Source organism: Peromyscus maniculatus, chromosome 4 (assembly GCF_049852395.1).
Source record: "Peromyscus maniculatus bairdii isolate BWxNUB_F1_BW_parent chromosome 4, HU_Pman_BW_mat_3.1, whole genome shotgun sequence".
NCBI lineage: Eukaryota > Metazoa > Chordata > Mammalia > Rodentia > Cricetidae > Peromyscus > Peromyscus maniculatus.
This window is the reverse complement of record NC_134855.1, coordinates 57,179,336-57,201,754: the sequence shown is the minus strand read 5'-3', so window position 1 is coordinate 57,201,754 and position 22,419 is coordinate 57,179,336. Positions and strand designations below refer to the sequence as shown.

At 39.7% G+C, this 22,419-nt stretch overlaps 1 protein-coding gene across 1 annotated transcript in view; it reads left to right on the top strand.

Annotated features, from left to right (window-relative positions):
- Positions 1-22,419, top strand: part of Cerkl (CERK like autophagy regulator) — a 106,060-nt gene that overhangs the window by 79,813 nt on the left and 3,828 nt on the right. The window contains exons 5-11 of the mRNA XM_006972504.4: positions 103-245; positions 15,748-15,822; positions 16,511-16,688; positions 16,763-16,822; positions 17,562-17,587; positions 17,673-17,781; positions 20,071-20,167. Coding sequence (XP_006972566.2) covers positions 103-245; positions 15,748-15,822; positions 16,511-16,688; positions 16,763-16,822; positions 17,562-17,587; positions 17,673-17,781; positions 20,071-20,167 — 688 coding nt within the window. The remainder of the gene's footprint in view (positions 1-102; positions 246-15,747; positions 15,823-16,510; positions 16,689-16,762; positions 16,823-17,561; positions 17,588-17,672; positions 17,782-20,070; positions 20,168-22,419) is intronic.

Here is a 22,419-nt window from a genome sequence, read left to right as displayed (position 1 = left end):
CCAGTCATATACACTATGTAAGGAAGGTCAGAAAATGTTTTAAATTCTAAATTTCATGAATTCAACAAATTTGTTTTCTTCTGCTTGCTTCTCTGTTTCCAGTGTTGTCTGTGTTGGTGGAGATGGATCTGCTAGTGAAGCAGCCCACGCGCTGCTCCTCAGAGCTCAGAAGAATGCTGGGGTGGAGATGGACTGCCTCCTGACTCCCGTTGGTGCACAGCTTCCACTTGGCCTAATACCAGCAGGCAAGGAGTAGCTGCAGATTCATTAAACTGCTCCCTGTCCTCTTTGTCTAAGAAAAGGGCTTATTTCATCTTATGGCTTACAGTCAATCACTTAGGGAAGCCATGGCCGGAACTGAAGCAGAGGCACAGAAGGGTGTCGCTTACTAGCTTGTCCCATGGCTCTCTCAGCTATCTTTACAACTGGGTACCATCTTCACAGGGGTAGCACCAACCACAGTGGGCTGGACTCTCCCATATTAATTCTTCATTAATGAAGAAAATACCTCATATCCCACAGACTCGCCTATAGGCCAGTCTGATGTGGAGGTATTTTTTCAATCGAGGTTCCTTCTTCCAAGATAGTACTAGCTCATGCTATGTTGACAAAAACAAATCTGTACAATGTTCTCTTCTGTAATTCCATTTCCTATCTCCTAATAATACTCAAATGTCTTTGGTTCTGAAACAGCCTCACTCAACGTCCAGCATTTCAACAAGCAAATGTAAAATATAGGGCAAGAAATTTAATCTTTTGGAGCCTCATTTTTTTCTAATCTATATTAGAAGAATCATGTATAATATCCACTTGATTACAAGATTATTGTACTATGAACTTTGATGTGCATAGACACTTGGGCAATTATCAGAGGAATTTTTATTTCACTATGAAAAAGTCTAATGACACCCAGAACCAGATGGGAAGTTTCAAAGTAGGGCTGCTCTACATATGATGTTTACAGTATCCTGTGAGGTAAAATGTAGAACTTGGGCAACTGTAACTTCAACAGGTAACTTCCTTCTGCCTGGAGAGATAACCCAGGTCCAGGAGGGCAGTCTCCTTCAAGGCTCTCAGGTTCCTCATCTCTTATCCCAAGCATATCTCTAGTGCCTTAGCACGGGGAATATGCAATAATGTTTATTAAGTTGTGTGAATATACAGAACACTTAAAATATAGGCTCCACCATAATAAAAATGAAGGCAAACCCTGGAAACGCTTGAAGAATAGAAAGGGAGCCTTTGATAGGAGATGGGAGTGTAATAGCAGGCCAGTTGATGGACACTCTGCATACGTGCCACAGAAAGGGGGCTGACTTTGACCTGAGAAGCAGTACAAAATTATGGGATATTTTAGGTCAGGGAAACCATTCAATGGAGCCTAGTCCAAGAGAATTTATTTAGATACAGGATGCAGAATTACTTGTGGAGAAAGCAGGGATCAAAGCAAGTGAAACAGAGCAAGACTATGTACAGTTAAGGAAAGAATATGTTATTATGTACATAATTCACTCATTCCACTGAACAATCATAAAGGGAATTTGTTACTTTTTCATTTTAAAGAGAGTTTAAATTGCTGTGATAAAACACCATGACCAAAAGCAACCTGGGGAGGAAATGGTTTATTTCAGCTTAAAGCTCATAGTCTAGTATGAAGGGAAGTCAGGGCAGGAACTTGAGGCAGGAACCTGGAAGCAAGAACTGAAGCAGAGGCCATGGAAGAATGCTGCTTACTGGCGTACTCCTCATGGCTTGTTCAGCCTGCTTTGTTATAGCATCCAGACCACCTGTCCAATAGTGACACCACACATAGTGAGCTGGACTTTCTCACATGAATCACCAATCAAGAAAATGCCTACAGCCCAATCTGGTTGGGCACATTTTCAATTGACATTCCCTCTCCCCAAATGACTCTGGCTTATGTCAAGTTGACATAAAACTAACCAATAAAAAATCATTATGTATAATTGTTAAGACAAAAACAGGAAAATACATTTTTCTTATGAAAATAAAAAAAAGTATGTGTTTAAAAGAAAATTCAATGTTCTGTTTAATAACCATATCCATGCCATAAATTTAGAATTGCTATTGTAGAGATAGCTCTACTTATGTGTTTAATATGTGAGTGGTTCCCTAAGGGATTAGCTTTAGGGCTTTATTATTGTGAAGCATATTTGTGATTTTGCAAGTACATACATTATTCAGTAGATAACTATAGAAATATCATTAAAAAAAAAAAACAGAACAGATCCAAATGCCTTTGTAAAGTATGGAGTCTTTTACAAGGCCAATCATTTAAAGGGTGAGAGAGATTAGAATATACCCTGACAATTTAAAGTACTTACAAATACCAATAATGTTCTCAAAGAAGATAACAAAACAGCCTTGACCAAAAAGGGGGGAGGGGAGGCAATTTGGACCATTGTTTCATGCTGTTTTATTTTTTGACCTTCAGGGTCATTTTAGTAGTTCTGCCTGTAGCTGGTGGAAGCTTCCCGGCAGTATATGTGCCCAGGCTGCAGTTCTTCTCATTAGCACTTGGATCTCTGAGGTCATTCACTAACCACCATAGCTCAGAAATGGAAAGGGCATCTTCTAAGAAGTGTGCTTTTGACATGGAGGGGAGCTGCTTATAAAAATTGGTCATTATGTCTATATTATGTAACCAATTTTTACAAATGCATAATGTTGAGGTATTGGGAATTTTTCCCCCTTAATTTCAAAGCCTATTTATAATTTGAAAATATCCTGTTATTCAGTGGCTATATCCAGGAATGGCATTGTCATCTTTCTGTTTTGAAGATACAGCAGGCTGCCAACTCTGGTAGTTGGATAGGAGTTGCAGCTTGCTAATTCTGTCTAATAGGAATGGGAAAGTCATGTGTGGGGTGTTTTAATACGGGGATGCTATGCCTAGTCAGGGTTTTTGATGAAGAATGGGAACAAGAGCTAGGCAGGAAGTTTCCAAGCTGCCCATGAGTAGACAGAGTCTGCCTTTGAAGCCATTTGCCTCCTGGAGAGAGACACCCAGAGGGAGAATGTTTAGTAAATTACTCCACTGAGCCAACAGACTAAGCTGCTGAATTATCCTCAGACTCCAATGTATCAGATGTAGGGAAGCCAGTATTTGAACTGCTGGCCATTAGGAATTGTGTTTGTTGCTATGGGAACTGGTGCTAAGGAACTATACAGACTGAGTCTGATTAGAAGGGGATGGGGGATAGTGAGAGAAGCCTGAGAGGACATAAAAATAAAAAAGCAATCCGGTTGTTGTAAAACAAGACCTAATCCACACACTGATGGCTCTGAATCATATATTCCTGTAGAGTTTGCATAAATAAATTTCATGCTTTCCAATTAATTTGGGTAGAATAAGATATTGCCGAGGGACTGTTAATTTCTATGATATTTAAGGCAAAGAAGCGATATGTAGGTGCTGCTTTCATGAGAATTTTAGATATGCTTGACTAGGAAGTCATTACATCACATTTATCTGCTTGGATGTAGGAGACATTAACAGCCTTATGAATATTCATGCTGTCTGGTTAATTAAGTTAATTGTTCTGCAGAAGTGCTTGCACTTCCAAGGACAATTTTTTTCATTTATTTATTTATTTATTCATTTATTCATTTATTTATTGCTTCTGTGTGTGCTGCCTAGTACATTACCAGGCAGGGTTTCACTTTCTCTTTCATGAACTGCTGCACCCCCCTCCCCACCATCTCAACCCAGCTCTTTGTTTTTAGCACATTTCAGCAGGTGTGGGGGAGGGGCTGGTGGGCAAAGTTACTGGTGGTGTTCAGAAAAATAACTTTTCCTGCTAATTAAAATGTTTACCTTCTGCTATTTATGTGAACAGTGTAGTGAGGACATCTTTTCAAATAGCATACAATTTCCTGGAGGAAAAAAAATATTATCTGTAATTTTATGATGTCAAATGCACTTTCTCATGAACTTTTATGTTTTCTTCAGAGTGCTAAAGACACTCATGTCCAAAGATTAAAGGTAACACATTAATGTGTAGATGATGAATGATTTCTGACATCTGGTCGTGCTTCCAATGACAACTAAATTGTGTTGGAGGACAGTTGCACACCTTGACAGGTCATGAAGCAAACTGATTTCTAGCATCTCCAAAGGATATTGCTTGAACACTCATCACACTTCAAGATCCTGGGGAGCTGTCTTCCCTTTTCTTGAGTCATGATACATGCATAGCTATTGTGACTAACATCATTACATTGTATATCTTAAAGTCTTTCCAGAAGAATGAATGGTTTTACAGTCTTCTTCAACCCCAGGAATGGAGGAAATGACATGAAAGTCTACAGTCAATATTACTAAAGACCCCCCTCTAAGTATGTCTCCTTTCCAAAGCTTTTACTTAAATCTGATGCAGCAGGAAAAAAACTGATTTGTTTTCCTTCTGGATAAATCCAGATTTGTCATGAACCATATGAACATTACCTAGGCAGTAGACTCCAAAAGTTGATGCAGAGTTCTAGTCAAAGGTCCCCAGAGTAAAGGGTTCTAGACTACCTGTTTTCAGACCAAGAGTGTAAAAATCACCCCGTGCATTTGTGAAAACATTTACCTGGGTCCACTATGTGCTCACACACATATTCAATTCACATCACAAGTTGGAGGTGAAACCTAGGAACCAGGTGATGTTGCTACTGCTTATTCATAGACTGCACCTTTATAAAATTTACCTGGGCATCTTAAAAACTGTAGACTGATTCATTGTATCTAATGTGAGGCTTGAGAAACAGGTTTTCCTTAAGTTAATTTATTTCTATCATAATTGATTTAAATGGCTTTTCCTCGCTCATTTTGAAAGGACTGAAAACTGTTCATGATTACACGTACAACATGCTTTGGAATATGTAGACACCATGGAAAGGCTGAATTGGACTAATTACCATATTCACTCCCTCACATAGTTATCGTTTTCTTATGTATGAGAAAATGAATTCTACTCTTAGCAATTTTCAAGCATGTTACACGTGAATTGTAGTCACTATGTTTTACAACAGAACTCTTGATATTCTGACATGGACTTTGTATCCTTGACCAACATGGCGCTACACTTCCAATCTCTCCACCACTGTTACCTGCTCCCTGCTTCTGTGAGTTCAGTTTTTTTCCTTTGTTTCAGATTCCACATTAAGTGAGATTTTTACAGTGTTTGTTTCTCTATACCTGTCTGTCTTATTTTATCTTGCATAATATCCTACACATTTGTCCATGTTGCCACAAATCACCAGGCTATGTTCTTTTACAAGGTTGCATTCTTTTATAAATATATATCACATCTTTCTTTATGCATTCATATCTTGGGCAAAGAGGCTGATCCTAAATCTTGGCTATTGTGAAGAGTGGTGCATGAGCATGGACTTACAGGTGTGTCCTTGACATGCAGCTTTCATTATTCTCCCAAATCTCCTCATTCTGTTAGTTACAATACTACTCTCTAATTTCTGCTCTTATGCAGTGTGTGTGTGTGTGTGTGTGTGTGTGTGTGTGTGTGTGTGTGTGTGTAAGAGAACACGTTACAGAATTTCATTCTTGTGGCTAAATAACCTCCATTGTGTCTGTATTCCACATCCTCTTTACCCATTCATTTGTTGGGGCTATATAGGCTGATCGATCATTTTGGTTATTGTGCATAGTGCCACAGTAAACATGGAAGTGCAAGTATCTCTGTGGTAGTTAACTTAGAGTACTTCCAGAATACACCCAGGCTTATATATCTGGGTCATATGGTAGTGCTATTTTAGGTTTGTTGGAAAGCTTCCATATTGATTTCCAAAGTGGCTATGCCAGTTTACATTCTTACCAATGGTAAATAGGGTTTCTCTTTCTCTACATCTTAAGTAGCTTTGGTTGAAATTTGTCTTCTTCCTCCCTCCCTCCCTCCCTCCCTCCCTCCCTCCCTCCCTCCCTCCCTCCCTCCCTCCCTCCCTCTTTTCTTTCTCTCTCTCTCTCTCTCTCTCTCTCTCTCTCTCTCTCTCTCTCTCTCTCTCTCTCTCATTATTTCACTTATTCTTCTCTCATATATTGCATCCTAACCACAGTTTCCCCTCACTCCTTTCCTGCTAGTCCCCTGCCACACATGCACCCTCTTCCCCAGATCCACTCCTCCTCAAAAGGGCAGGCCTTTCAGGGATATCAACCAAACATGGCATGTCAAGCTATAATAAAACTAGGCACATCCCCTCATATTAAGGCTGGAAGAAGAAACCCAATAGGAGAAAAAGGGTCCCAAAACTAAGCAAGAGAGTCAGAGTCAGCCCCTGCTCCTGCTGTTAGGAGTCTCACAAGAACACCAAGCTAAACAACCAGAACATATCTGCAGAGGACCTAGGTAAGATCTGCACAGGCTCTCTGATTGTTGCTTCAGTCTCTGTGAGCCACCATGAGCCCTGATTGGTTGATTCTGTGGGACATTTTCTTGTGGTGTCTTAAGCCCTCTGGCTGCTACAATCCTTCCTTTCTCTCTTCTGCAGGATTCCCCAAGCTCCACCTAATATCTAGCGGTGGGTCTCTGCATCTGCTCCCATCAGTTGCTGGATGAAGCCTCTCTGATGATGATTATGTTTGGCTCCAGCCTACGAGTATCACTAGTAATCATTTTATCGACATGTTTGGTTCTCTCTCTCTCTCTCTCTCTTTCTCTCTCTCTCTCTCTCTCTCTCTCTCTCTCTCTCTCTCTCTCTCTCTCTCTCTCTCTCTCTCTCTCTCTCTCTTTATCATGTTTGGTCCTCATCCTTGGTCTCTGGGCTATCCAGACTCTGGTTGCTGATCATCCAGGCAGTGTTTGGCACAGGCTTCCTCTTGTGGCATGGGTCTCAACTTGGACCAGTCATTGATTGGCCACCTCAACAAGTTTCTCACCACTTTTACACCAGCTCATCTTGCAGGCATGACTCAATGTAGGTAGAAGGTTGGTGCCCCAATCCCACCACTGGAAGCCTTGCCTGGTTACAGAAGATGGACAGTTCAGGTTCCATGTCTGCATTACTAGAAGTGTATGCTAGGATTACCCTCATGAACTCCTGGAAGTTTCTATCGCACTAGGTTTCTATTTCACCTCTGAAATGCCACCCAATTCCAGTTGTTTCTCCCAGTACTCTCCCCCTTACCACCTAATTCATCCTGCTCCCATCCCCACTTGTCCTCAGTCTACCTACAAAATCTATTCTATTTCCCCACTTGGGCCCTTCTTGTAACTTATGCCTCTCTGGGTCTGTAGAGTGTAGCGTGGTTATTCTTTACTTTAAACTAATATCCACTTATAAGTGAGTACATACCATGTTTGTCTTTTTTGGGTCTGGGTTACTTTACTCAGGATAATTTTTTTTTCTAGTTTCATCCATTTGCCTACAAATTCCACATTGTTTTTTTTAATAGCTGAGTAATACTTTATTGTGTAAATGTACCACATTTTCTATTTTCAATCTTTGGTTGAGGGACATCTAGGTTGTATCCAATTTCTAGCTATTACAAATAAAGCTCCCGTGAACATAGTTGAGCAAATGTCCTTGAAGAAGGATAGAGCCTCCTTTGGGTATATGTCCAGAATTGGTATAGCTGGGTCTTGAGGTAGATTGATTCCCAATTTTCTAAGGAATCTCTCTATATATTTCCATAATAGCTGTACAAGTTTGTACTCCCACCAGCAATGATAAAGTGTTCCTCTTGCTCCATATTCTCACCAGCATGAGCTGTCACTTTTGTTATTTATTTATCGATTCCACTGGTATAAGATGTAATCTCAGAGTCATTTTGATTTGTGTTTCCCTAAAGGCTAAGGATGTTGAATATTTCTTTAAGTGCTTCTAGGCCATTTGATATTCCTCTATTGAGGGTTCTCTGTTTAGATCTGTACCCCTTTTTAAAATTGGATTATTTAGTTTGTTGATGTCTTGTTTCCTGAGTTCTTTATATATTTTGGATATTAGCCCTCTGTCAAAAGTGGGGTTAGTGAAAATATTTTCCCATTCTGTAGGCTACCGTTTTGTCAGTGTCCTTTTGACAGTGACTTTGCCTTACAGAAGTTTGTTAGTTTCATGAGGTTCCATTATTTATTGCCAATCTTAGGGCTTGTGCTATTGGTGTTCTGTTCAGGAATTTGTCTCTTGTGCCAATGAATTGAAGGTTATTCACCACTTTCGCTTCTGTCATGTTCAGTATGTCTGGTTTTGTGTTGAGGTCTTTGATCCACTTGGATCTGAGTTTTGTGCAGGGTGATAAATATGGATCTATATACATTCTTCTACATGTCAATATCCAGTTAGACCAGCACCATTTGTTGAAGATGCTTTCTTTTGTCCATTGTGTATTTCTGGCTTTTTGTCAAAAATCATGTGTCCTTAGGTAAATAGATTTATATCTGGATCTTCAATTTAATTCCATTGATCAGCCTGTCTGTTTTTATGCCAATATTATGCAGTTTTTATTGCTATTGCTCTGTAGTACAGCTTGCAATTGAGATGGTGATAACCTTGGAAGTTCTGTTATTGTACAGGATTGTTTTAGCTATCCTGGGTTTTTTTGTTTTTCCATATGAAGTTTAATATTGTCCTTTTAAGGTCTGTAAAGAATTGTGTTGAGATTTTGATGGGGATTACATTGAATTTGTAGATTGCTTTTGGTAAAATAGCCATTTTTACTATGTTAATCTTACTGATCCATGATCATGGGATCATATACATTTTCTGATATATTATTCAATTTCTTTCTTCAAAGGCTTGAAGTTATTGCAATACAGGTCTTTCACTTGCTTAGTTAGAGTTATTCCAAAATATTTTATATTATTTGTGGCTATTGTTTCCATGGTTTCTTTCTTAGCCTGATTTTTGTTTGTATATAGGAGAGCTACTGAATTTTTTGAGTTAATCTTGTACCCTGACACTTTGCTGAAGATATTTATCAGCTATAGGAGTTCCCTGGTAGAATTTTTGGAGTTGCTTATATATACTATCATATTATCTGTGAATAGCAATACTTTGACTTCTTCCTTTTTAATTTATATCCTCTTGATCTCCATTAATTGTCTTATTGCTCTAGCTAGAACTTCAAGTACTATAATAAATAGATATGGAGAGAATGGACAACATTGTCTTGTTTCTTATTTTGGTGGAATTGTTTTGAGTTTTTCTCTATTTAATTGGATGTTGGCTATAGGCTTGCTGTAAATTGCCTTTATTATGTTTAGTTATGCTCCTTGCATCCCTGATCTCCCTAAGACTTTTATTATGAAGGAGTGTAGGATTTTTGTCAAATGCTTTAAATTCAGCATCTAAATGAGATAATCATGTGAGTTTTTTTTCTTTCAGATTATTTATATGGTGGATTACATTTGCAGATTTTCATATGTTGAACCATCCCTGCATCTCTGTGATGATCATGGTGGATGATCTTTTGATGTATTCTCAAAATTGGTTTGCCAGAATTTTATTGAGTATTTTTGCATCAATATTCATGAGGAAAATTGGTCTGCAATTCTTTCTTTTTTTTTTTGTTGAATCTTGATGTGGTTTGGGTATCAGGCTGACTGTGGCCTTGCAAAATGAATTTGGTAATGTTCCTTCTGTTTCTATTTTGTGGAATATTTTGAGGAGTATTGGTACTAGTTCTTCTTTGAAAGTCTGGTAGAATTCTGTGCTAAAACTGTCTGGTCCTGGCCTTTTATTTGGTTGGGAAACTTTTATTGACTTCTTCTCTTTCTTTAGGGGGTATAAGTCTATTTAAATTGTTTATCTGACCTTGATTTAACTTTAGTAAGTGGTATCTATCAAGGAATTTGTCAATTTCTTTTAGATTTTTCCAATCCAGTGAAGTACAGGTTTTTGAAGTATGACCTAATGGTTCTTTGAATTTTCTCGGTGTCTGCTGTTATATCCCTCTTTTTGTTTCTGATTTTGTTGATTTGGATATTATCTTTGTGTCTTTTAGTTGGTTTGAATAAGGGTTTGTCTATCCTGTTGATTTTCTCAAAGAACCAACTCTTTGCTTTATTGATTCTTTGTACTGTTCACTTTGTTTTTATTTTATTGATTTTAGCCCTCAGTTGGATTATTTCCTGCCATCAACTCCTCTTGGGTGTATTTGCTTCTTTTGTTCTAGAGCTTTCAGGCATGCTGTTAAGTTGCTAGTATGAGATTTTGACAATTTCCCTATGCAGGCATTTAATGCTACGAATTTTCCTCTTAGTACCGCTTTCATAGTGTCCCATAAGTTTGGGTATGATGTACATGGATTTTCATTGAATTCTAGGAAGTCTTTAATTTCTTTCTTATTTCTTCCTTGACACAGTAGTCATTCTACAGAGAGCTGTTCAGTTTCCATGAGTTTGTAGACTTTCTGTTACCTGCCTCTGTACCGTGGTCAGTAATGAGAGACATGAACTAGGAAGCTGCTCTTACCTCTGTTCTAGTATCTCTTTTTAAGTTCTCTTGGGTTGTAGGTGGAAACTCATGCCCCATGTTGGGCACCAAATATAGATGTAAGTTTTCATGTGTCCCACCCAACCCCACAGCTGCTCAGACCCAAGTAAACACATAGAGGCGTATATTAATTACAAACTATATGGCCTATGGCTCAGGCTTCTTGCTAGCTAGCTCTTACAACTTAACTCAGCCCATTCCTATTAATCTATGTTTTGCCACGTGGCTTTATGGCATTACCTGCTCTCTCACATCCTACTTCTCTTGGCAGCTGCTTGCAGCATCTGCCCTGACTCCACCATTCTCTCTCTATCTCTCTTGGATTTCCTGCTTGGCTCCATTCTGCTCTGACATAGGCCAATGCAGCTTTATTTATTAACCAATAGAAGCAACACATATTCACAACATACAGAAAGACATCCCACAGCAAGGACATAATTTTAAAAGTCCATAGTTTAACATAACTATTATGAACTCATAGATAGTGCCTTATTCAGCCATCATCAGAGAGGCTTCTTCCTGCAGCAGATGGGAACAAATACATAGCCCCATAGCCAAACATTATTTATAGAGAGAGAGGGAGAGAGAGACCTTGGAACACACAGCTTCGAGTGGGATGTGTCCATCAAATCCCTCCCATCAGAGCTCAGGGGAACCATTGGAAGATTAAACAGAAAGAAAGTGTAAAAGCCAGAGGGGAAGGAGGACACCAGGAGAACAAGGCCCCCTAAATCAACTGAGCAAGGCCCATATGAACTCAGAAACTGAAGTAGCAAGCACTGGGCCTACATGGATTTTCACCATGTACTCTGTGTATATATTATAGCTTTTAGTTTAGTATTTTTATGGGACTCCTGAGTGTGAACGAGTGGATCTTTGATTCTTATGCCTTCTCTTGGGCTTTTTTTTTTTTTAAAAAAAAAAAACCTTCTATTAGATTGCCTTGTCCAACTTCAATGTGATGGGTTTTGTTTTATCTTATTATACCTTATTTTTTATGTTTTGTTGTTACCTCTTAGCAGCCTGTTCTTTTCTAATGAGAGATAGAAAGAAGGGAGTGGATCTGCATGGGAGGTGAGGTGGGGAGGAACTGAATGGAGTAGAGGGAGGAGAAACTTTAATCAGGGTATATTGTATGAGAAAAGAATATGTTGTCAATAAAAGGGTGGGGGAATTTCCAGTTAATAGAAAAAGAGTCAAAAAGTTTTAAAAATGTAAAAGGTTATACATGCACAGGAAGCTAAAGTTAACTTAGTACTAATAAAAACTTTAAATTTACTATAATACAGAAGTATAGCATTGATAAAATTGATAATAGTGTGCAGCATTGTCCAAGTCCTTTACACCCATGCCTTGATTTAATCAACCTCATTTCTGGAAGCCCCACTCATGGTACATAAGCACCTTTGATTGTTGTTTTTAAAATACTTCTTGGTATTTTTCCTCTACTTTAGATATAGCCTTACCATGGTGTTAGAGTAATCTATATTTTCCAGCACAGCAACCTGGCTTGAAGCTAGGAGCAATGGCATATAGTTTAGGCATGTTCAAGGTTATACAATCCCGGATTGTGTGAATCTGCTCTTTGAAGTTGGCATGGTGACAAAGGCACTTAAAAACATATTTCTCAGGCTGGGTTGCCTTCACAAATGACACTTGTCTGTATTTTGGATGCTCCTCATCAGCTATGGGCTTTCCCATGTGTTTTCCAGTTCTGTTGTTCATCTCCAACTCTAGAGTTTCTTGATCTATGTGAAGCTTTTCAGTGGGGTATAATCCTATGTGTACATTTTTCCTTTGGGGATTAGAACAACAGCATGGCACTCTCCCTCTCTCTTGGCTTCCACTAATGGTCTGGCTGTATCTAATCAATTGTCAGTTGGGTTTGGGTACAAGTTATGTGAGAGTCTGATTTCACTCTCCTGCATGTGGACATCCAGTGTTTAGTTTTGGTGACTATAACTTTCTTTTGTTGTTTTGTTTTTGTATGTTTATTTAATACCAGTTTCACCATAAGTGCTCGAGTTATCCATTTAGGGTCTTGGTCTTATATTCTGTTGATATATATACCTGTTTTTAATGCCAGCAGCATGCTGTTTCAACAACTAGGGCTTTATAGTAGATTTTGAAGTTAGGGTATAAGCGCTATGTAAATTTTCAAAGAGATTGCTTTGGATCCTTTGATAGGGACTACTTAGGATAGTGCCGATATTTTAGCAGGAATATCTCTCCTAGTTTGTGAACACAAGATAGCTATGCATTTATTTCTGTCACCTTCAATCTCTTCCATTGATGTTTATAGCTTTAAGCTTGCAAGTCCTTTATTTCTTCAGGGAAATTTGCTCCTAAGTATCTTTGGTAGTATTTGTAAATGGCTTATTGTCTTGATTTCTTTGAGACAGTTTGCTATAAGTAAATAAAAATATTATATGTACATATTAATTTTGTATCCTGCAACTTTACTGAAGTCTTTGGGGTTTTCTAAATGATCATGTTATTTGCACCAATGACAATTTAACTCCTTCTTTTCCAATATCCTTATCTAGTTCTCTTGAGTAACTGTTCTGACCAAAACTAGGATGATTTTGATATCTGTGTGCTCTTCATAATGGGCACCTTTCAGTAAACAGTCATATTGTCATATTTTAAGTAATTAGAGTCAGAACATAGCTTGTTTTTGGCAAATCAGTCGGAATGACTTTAGCAGTTAGTGAGGTGAGCTTTGGTGGCATTGTATTGTTAAGGCTAGAGTTTTGGTTTAATTATGCTTATTTGTCATTAGTTATTAAAATGTGCTTATTGTTGTTTAATGTTTGGTTATGTAATGCTTATTTCAATGACATCTTAGTTGACAGTAGCAGCAGCTGAGATATTTCAGCTTCTGCAACTGAATATCAAAGGACAGTTGCCGGTGACACTACTGAAGTGCTTGGTCATGGTCACAGAAATGCCCCTGGCCAGCCAAATCCAGCGGATTGCCCAATTTACCCTCTTCCCATACATTCCAGTGTTCTTACTGGCCTTGAGAGGAGGAGTGGTTACTTATCCCTTTGGAAGCAAGCCTGTATGATGTTGGTCACATATAAATATCACAGGACCTTCACTAGGGAGCTTTTCCCTCCAGTGAGTAGATGGAGGAATCCTAGAGTATTTAGATTAGCCCAATGATTATGAAAATCAGAAATTACATCTTGTATATACATTTTTAGATGGCAATAATCAGTTTAAGTATTCTCTTCACATGGGACAGTTTTCCTCTCAGATGTAGAAAGGAAACCCATTTGAAGTGAGAGTTTTACCTCTAAGATTCACAGAATGTATTTTGAACATGCCTGTCAGAGTTTAAAATGATAAGGTATTTTTTCATTATTGACTGAATTTTTCTTATTTATATATCTATGCATTTGTCTTTGCTCAATACAGACATTCTTCTGCTGTTAGTGCCCATTTTTTTTTATAGAAGCTAAAGGCTTATTCGTTAAAGTTGGATGGAATAAGCCTCTATATAATTGTAATTTTGAAGGGAGAATATAAATATCATGATCAAAATAGCTATGAGTCAATAAACTATTCTCTTATTTGTGGTACATGAGAAAGGCTTTACATATGCTAGCCTTATAAGCACTGTATGACTGGGCTCCAGCCCATTTTCTAATATTTTGTGGTATTTTCTAACTTTTATTTATTTAACTTTCTTTTTATTTATTCTTTGTGTCTTTCACATCATGTCTCTTGATATCACCCACCCACCCACCCTCCCAAAAAATAAAACAAAATAAAATTTAAGAGAAGAAAGGGGGAAAAGGAATAAAGGGATAATCTTGTCATGGACGCTATAGTGTGGTACAGTAAGTCACACAGTAAACCGCTTTATCCATAGATTTTTACATGTAGGTGTTCATCACAAAGAACTATTGGTCTGGTTTGAGGCCCCTGGTCTCTGCTACACCACCGACACTGGGCCCTCACTGGAACTCTTCCTGGACATCCCATTGCTGCCCTGTGTCATGGAGGTACTGCAGTCCTGGGTCTGCAGGACCGACTCCCAACCCCCCATGCCACCCCGTGATCCAGGAGTTCACAGATGGGGTGGATGTTGGGGTGGGCCAACACATAACTCTGGTTGTGGGCCTGGATAGTTGCAGGGTTGGTCAGCCTGTCAGCTCTCCCATGTCCTCGTCACCAGGGTAAGGTTTCCAGAATAATGTCCTCAGGACCTGTTCTCCCACACTTACACCTTCAAGGACAGCTCTACTGTGTTACCCAGGTGAGGTGTAGGGGCTGCCACCAAGTGCTGCAGCTGATGAGGGGCAGGAGCAGCTCTCCTGTTCTTATGACCTCAGGGCCAGCTCTTCCACCTGCCTTAGGTGTTGAAGGGCTGGGGGGTGCAGTGGGGAGGAACATCTCTTCCCTTTTCGTGTTGCCATGTGAGTAATGGGGACAGCTCTTCCATGGTCACAGCATTGGGACTGGCACACTCACACCCCCACCAGCAGGCTCAGCTCTGTTGTGCTGCCCAGGTGAGGTACAGGGCCTGCTCTCCCGAGTGTTGCAGCTGGTGGAGGGCAGGAGCAGCTCTTCCTGCTCTTATAACCTCAGGGCCAGCTCTCCCTCCTGCCTCGGGCATTGATGGGCATTTCTCCCCCAACCCATGCCACCATATGGCAGATGAGGGGTGGGGTTAGGTCTCCCACACTCACAGTCTCAGGATTGGCTCACCTGTGCCCTCCTCAACAGGGTCAGTCCTGCTGTGCTGCCCAGACAAGATGCAGGGCCCGCTCTTCCGAGTGTAGCATCTGGTAAAGGAGTCAGCTTCTTCACCAACTAAAGGTGGTAGGGGTAGGAGGGGAGGGCATCTTTCCCTCCTCCCCACCACCACACTGAAGACAAGGGAGGCTGTACTGGTTATGCCCCTCTCAGGTGCTCAGGGCTGGCTTACCTGCACCCCTGTCTATTCTGCTGTACTGCCCACATGAGGCAGAGGACCATTCTCCTGAATGCTGTAGCCGGTGAGGGGTTGGGTCAGGTACCCCACCAGCTGCAGGTGTCAAGGGGCAAGGGCGGGGGAGTTTTTCTAACTTTTAAATCATTTAGAAGTTTGACAGTTCTGCAAACATTTGACATTTATCTGTGCTGTGAATGGAAAGCTGTATTTCTAATGTTTTTTAATCCATTTTTTTCTGTCATAAACTTCCATTAATTTTTATCTGAACATACATGGTTATGTGTAATAAGAGCACATGTTAATTTAAAACACAGACTCTACTGATATGTATTTCAAAATTGTTTTGGCAGGATCTACGAATGTACTGGCACATTCTCTTTGTGGAATTTCTCACGTAGTGACTGCAACTATGCACATAATAATGGGTGAGAATTCTTCTAGAGAGGTCCAGGTGGGAGAAGGAAGCTTTTGTTCACAGAATTAACTATTGTGTTTCTGTCAGTCTTCTCTGGGAATGGTAAGCTCTCTGTCTCTAAGCATAGAAATGTTTGACTAAAGCTCAAAGGCAAGTCATCTTCTAGTTAAATTGCCTTTCATTTCAACTACTTGCTTTGAAAAGAGCAATAAACGAAGTTTGACTATAATCTTGATGGGGAAAATATAGTAATGGATTTTAAAATCAGTTTTAAAACACAATGGAAAAAGTCCATGCATACATTTGCATATGTAATCTGTGCTATTGTTGGCTTGTACCAGTACTTCAGGACTCAAATCATATTATAGGAAAACTACCAGGGCATACTCACGTGTGATAGCATTCAAGTTCAGATAAACGCAATACAAAAACAATATTAGCTCTGTTTTCCTGGTACATCTACTTCGGCATCACATGCAAGGCTATAAGATTTACTAATTTGAGTTTCTTTGCTCATCACCTGGAAAAGTTGGAAGTGGCATTTACAGTTGTTATAGTAAAGACAGATGCAGAGAAAGCAAGGGTAGTTAGTAGCTATGATGTATGGTACCTGGCAATATTCCTTAAGTAAATAAACATTCTCTCTATGCTGTCTGCTGCTGCAACCACTCACTGGGGGACTGCATACACCATCCAAGGTCACATACAGACAGTAGATGTCTGCACATTTAGCTCTGCTGGCAAGCTTCTTCGCTTTGGGTTCTCGGCCATGTTCGGCTTTGGTGGAAGGACTTTGGCTCTGGCAGAGAAATACCGATGGATGTCCCCGAGTCGGCGGAGAGACTTTGCTGTACTCAAAGCTTTGGCCAAACTTCAGTAAGTGTTTTTCCTAAGGCAAAAATTCTGTATCCTAACACCAATGACTATTCATTATGAATTTCATTATTTAGGCCAGAGGATTGCAAAATATCATTTTTACCAGCTGGTTGCTCTCAGGACAAACAAGAAAGGTAAATAAAAGCTCTGTGTAATGTTGATATAGTTACTCATTTTTATTTTTAATAAAACATGTACAATTGATTTGCCTGCATGTATGTACCATATACATGTCTGGTGCCCAGACCAGAAGAGGAGTTAGATCCCCTGAAACTGGAGTTGCAGATAATTGTGAGCTGCCATGTGGTGGTAGGAACTGAATGTGGGCCCTCTGCAAGAGCAGTCAGTGTTCTTAACCACTGCACCTCTTTATTTCTCTTCAAAGAATAAACTACTTTGATTTAAGCAGTTTATTAGACTTGTGCTTTTAGCTGTTTTCTCAAATACTAATGAAGAGTATAGAATCATACACTCCTACATCTTCTAGTAAACAAAGAGTTTATCACCTGTCTTCAGAAGCAACCATCCCTCCAGACTGACAGACAGGCAGCCATCCACCGATCTATCTGTCTAACACTTATTTGAGTGCCTGCCAGGATCCAGACTTTAGGTACAGCCACAAGCCTCAAACACACAGTTTTGGTCTTTATGAGAATTTTTGGAGTAGCATGGAATTTAAATATTAAAGCAACATTGAGGAAGAGTTCCGGTCATTAAAAAATGAAAATTGTTCCTTATAATACATTTATACCATAAGTGATAATCTATTAAGGAATGTTTTACATATGCAATTATGGGTTCTCTAGTCTCCTCATGTTTAATAGATGCTAGCTTTGCATATGTGTGACATATTTTTGTTTCTGTTACTTCTAGTAAAACAGAACAATCTCCAGAATCTGGTGAGTCAGAAAGAATGTGCTATAAGCCCTACCTTGCGCTAGTGACTGGGGAGAGAAAGTAACCATCCACTTCCATTTCCTTTAGACCATAGTGGTCAATGGCAAACCATCCAAGGGCAGTTCTTGAACATCAGCATCATGGCAATCCCCTGTCTGTGTTCAGTGGCTCCCAGGGGCTTTGCACCTGACACCAGGTGAGTATTTTGAGGACTGCTAAATGCTTACATTTTTATAAATAATTTTCTCTTTGGGAATACTTCAACTATTTGCTATCTAGAAATGTGTTAAACATGTATTCTCTGATAAAAGTGCAGAGGATAAATGTCAGTGAATGGAGTGCTCAGCTACAAATGGGGCATCCGTATCCTCTTCCTGATCCCCACCAAAGCTCAAGGACCATTATGGAAGAGGGGTGGAGAGACTGTAAGAGCCCGAGGTCAGAGGAGGACTGCAGTAAAATGGTGTCTTCTGGACAAGACAGTACTGATGCATTCAACAGCAGCTCCGGTTGCCTGAACGGGATCTGTGTAAGATTCAGCCAGTCAATGCTCTATCTAGCATGGTACAGGGAGGGGCTCATGCCCACACCCCTAGCTGATTAGGGGAAGAACTGTCGATGGTTTCTGAGAGAAGGAAGAGCCCGTTTTCTTTAAGGATGTGGCCACTGGTAGTTGATCATGTGCATGGCCCCCACATTCATGAGTTGAGCAATACAAAATAGACTCAGTGTATTATTGGGAGACGAAAGATAACATGAAGTTGGGAATGGGTAAGAATGTAGGGAGTGGATCTGGGCGGAATTAGAGGAACAAATGGGGTTTAATGTTATCAAAATATATGAACTTCTCAAAGAATTAATAAAGTATTAAATTTTTAAAGGAATGAGAAATATGGGTAAACAAGGTAGTTTCTCTTTGTATGATATTAAATCTTCCTAAAGGATTTGTCTGCACAATAGAGTGTGAACAATTTTGAACTGTAAAAAAACTGCCATATAGTCACTGGCATTTTACTAACCCTCTGGCTAAAGTATTCCTTGAGTCTTGACATGACTTTGTGTTGTGCCTTTTTGTTTGCTTTCACTTCACTGCTTGTTGCGAAGAGTATACCAAAGGTTGAGGTTTCTTGTGAATGTCTCTGCTCTCCAGTTCTACTACAAGCAAATCCTCAATCTAAAAGCTGGAGAGATGGCTCAGTAGTTAAGAGCACGTACTTCTCTGGCAGGGGATCTGGGTTATGTTGATGCTTTCAGTCAGGGAGACATTTTGGTTCACTTAATGTGAACAATGGTGCATAGGAGTCCCTTGGCTACATTTTAATGAAATAAGCAGTGAGGCCTTTTATATCTTCACAGGATTAGAAGTATTCTCTTTTATTTGCACATTCTTTTAAGCAAATATCCATTTTGAAACTAAAAGTAGTTCTCTTCCGAATGCAAACATGTGGAACAAATTAGAAGGGATAGTGTTTATAAAACCATACCACTAAGAAAAATGATATATAAAGACAATGCCATGGGTACTCTGGTGCTGTTTGCTTCCAGATGGAATAGACAACATAGTGGATAGTGGAGTATTGGGCCCTTATCTGAAGATAAGAGCTTTGCTGTTAGTAATTCTTTTGTTTGCCATTGTGTGCCTTCCATTGGGAGTGGTCCATCCTTACATAGAATGGCTAGAAGATGAAGTGACCTCTAAGGGTCCTCACAGCTCTACTTGAGCCTCCATAGATTTAAAGGCTCCTTTAAATATCATTGGTATACTTGGGACAACTTTGTGTTTGCACTGAAATCAAGCATGAAATTATTTGCATGTATTTCTGCAAAATGTCTTCCAAAGCTAATGAATTTGTGGGTGTCTAGGTTGGCACTAGACCACACCTTTAGATTTCTAGTCTCTCTTGTTGGCTGGAAGTGTCCTGCAAGATTAAAATGCTCTGTTGTCTAGTTGAACATATGTGGTAGCTATTCTTCACTCTGCCTCCTCTCCCCAGGGCACTCTGACTTGTCTTCTGTGTCACATAGACCTTCTGCCCATAAATAAACAGTTTAGATTTTAGAAAAACGTCTAGCTGCAGGTTATCTCAGACCATTTGCAGATGTACACTATGTTACCATACACTTTTCAAAATGCATCCTTAGCTTCCTGTTCAGAACTCTTAAATAATTGTGGCAGATTTAATATTACTCCTTGATGTGACTAGGGTGTATGAAGGTTTGATTTTCGAAGAGCCCATGCAGTCAGGTTTTGCTGAGAAGAAACCCTAGGGATTAATAAAACTAATTTGAAAGATTCTCTCACTTCAGCAAGAGCACAGCAAAGTGTAGTTTAAATATTTTAGGTCAGTTCAACATGGTGATTTTTTGATATTGGTCAGTATCCTCTGGTGAATTCTATGTTTGTGAGCCAAAATGATATGGGGGTGGTTTCAGACACAGTCTGTGATAAACTTCTTAATTCTTAAATACAACTGTTTAATTTCAGATTAAATAATGGAAGCATGGCTCTCATAGCTGTACGGAACACGACTCGACCAGAATTTGTAAAGCATTTGAAGAGATACTCCAGCATAAAGAATCAGGTACAGCCGTTCCTTTTTGTTATGTTTTTGCAAAGTTCAAAATCATGGAGAGAAAGAGGCTTCAGAGAGTAACATCAGGTCTTGCCTCATGAAAAACTTTTTTTTTCTTCTGCCTACATTAATCCCTTTTTCCCCAGCCCCTCATTTAAAGTTTGAAATGTGTGTGCCATTTCCTCCTTTTGACATATGGGTTATACTTTTTTTCCATTGTGCAAAGAAAAACCAAAATTCTAGGATTACATTGGAAAGTGAAGGAAGTTAAGGGTACAATTACACACGCACAAGCTGTTCTTCAGAGTGAAAAGTAGTGAAATCTGAGAGTTCCTTCTTTTTCGTGTTACAGCAGCAGATTTTAAAGTTGTGATGCTAAGATTTGACTGACATTTGTTTACCACCTGCTTCATATTCATGGATTGCAATAGATTTGCAGATATGTGCTTACCCATTTTATAGATGTTATTCAAAATGTGTGTAGCGATACTTCCACTTAAGTGGTTAGACTGAAAGAGAAATGGTACCTATGATGAGCTATATCCTTGGGCTCGCACTATGCCCTAGCTGTTAGTCTTGAAATACACAGTGTGGCTGGAACACCCTGTAGACTGACACATTCTTAATGTTATGAATGGGGCTTGGATGTAGTTAGGAGAGGACACATGAGAGGAGGAGGGCAGTAAATGCAGCTAACCATCAGAGGCTGACTACTCTAGCAACAACTTGGGAGGGAGCAAGGGAGGAAGGGAGGGGGTCGGAGGGAGGGAGAGACAGAGAGAGAGAGAGAGAGAGAGAGAGAGAGAGAGAGAGAGAGAGAGAGAGAGAGAGAGAGAGAGAGAGAGACTGTGTCTGTTGTGTCTGTTTCTGCCTTTGGAAGCCACAAGAGGGCTTGTGTTCGAGTCAGGTGGTTGGGAGCTGTCTGACCTTTGTACTGGGAACCAGACTTGGGTCCTCTGGAAGGGCAGCAAGTACCCTTAACAGCTGAGCCATCTCTCCAGCCCTCCAGGTCCCCCATGTTTGACTCATAATTTCACACTACAATAAAGAATTACATTTATCTGGTATTTATAATCATATGTAATTCACATAATAATTTCTGTAAATTATAAGCAAATATGGAAATATGGTAGTATGTCATGCATTGTTAAAAACTTTACCATGTAAGAAAGACTACATATATGTTATTTACAGTAGGATTCTCTGCTGTGTGATGATGAATCCGCAGCAGTGCTAGTATGTGGGAAGGAAACAAATTGCAAATTGTTTTCGCATTTCTTTCTCTGAGCCACATTTTCATGGCCGGAATGTCAATATTTGTGAACAGTTGTAGAACACATTGAAGATCACCTCGCTATTTTTATAGTGACTCCCAACTCAATGAAATGGAGGATAAAACTACCCTTCAGGGTTTTTTCAAATGCACCCTCTTGCTGGGTCTTCTCTCTCCCCACATTTCTTGTTCTCTGTGGCCACCTTTGGCAAGTGACTTTAAAACTTTTAAAAGAACTCTACCTTCTATGGATCCCGTCTCCTGGGTATTCTCTTTGTTCTCATTATTTCAGTTGCTTTCTATGTAAGCACACACTCTTCAAGGGTTGTCAGATCTGTAGGACCCCTGGGCTTCCCCTGGGCTGGAAGGTTTGCATGTGCCCCCCCCCACAGGCCTCCCAGTCCAACAGACCTGTGGCTGACCTTGACTTTTCCCCTTCTGCACTCTCCACACACTGCAGTCTCTCTGAAACCCTTGCCCCATCTCTTCACAACGTTACCTCAACTGCATCTGTTAGTTCTCATTTTTATATTCCTCCCTCTTCTGAATTTATAGCTTCAGTTTCTTTGTCTTTTGATTTTTTTTTTTTTTGCAATTTTTGTTGAGCTTTCCTAAAATACCTAAAATACCTGATTTCTCCTTCTCTAAACTCTTTACCAAGGACAGCATCCCATTTCCTCAGTATGTACTACATGGGTGTTGATAACCCATTTTCTCACCCTTTCAGTGCTAAAACTTGAGGAAGCTATCAGCTGGTTTACTTTTTCAAGAGGCCACTGTCTCTTGGGAACATGGTTCTTCTCTAACTGTATTTTCATGTAGCTGTCCCTTGGGACACATGAATCCCTTGAATTTTTCAATTAATTCAAACTTCCACCACTCACAAGGATACAAGTCATATTGGGGTAGATCTATGTTTAATGTAGTTGTGTGAAACCATATTTTCAAAAACAGTTGTGTTCTGAAAAGACACTCAAGATTAGGACTT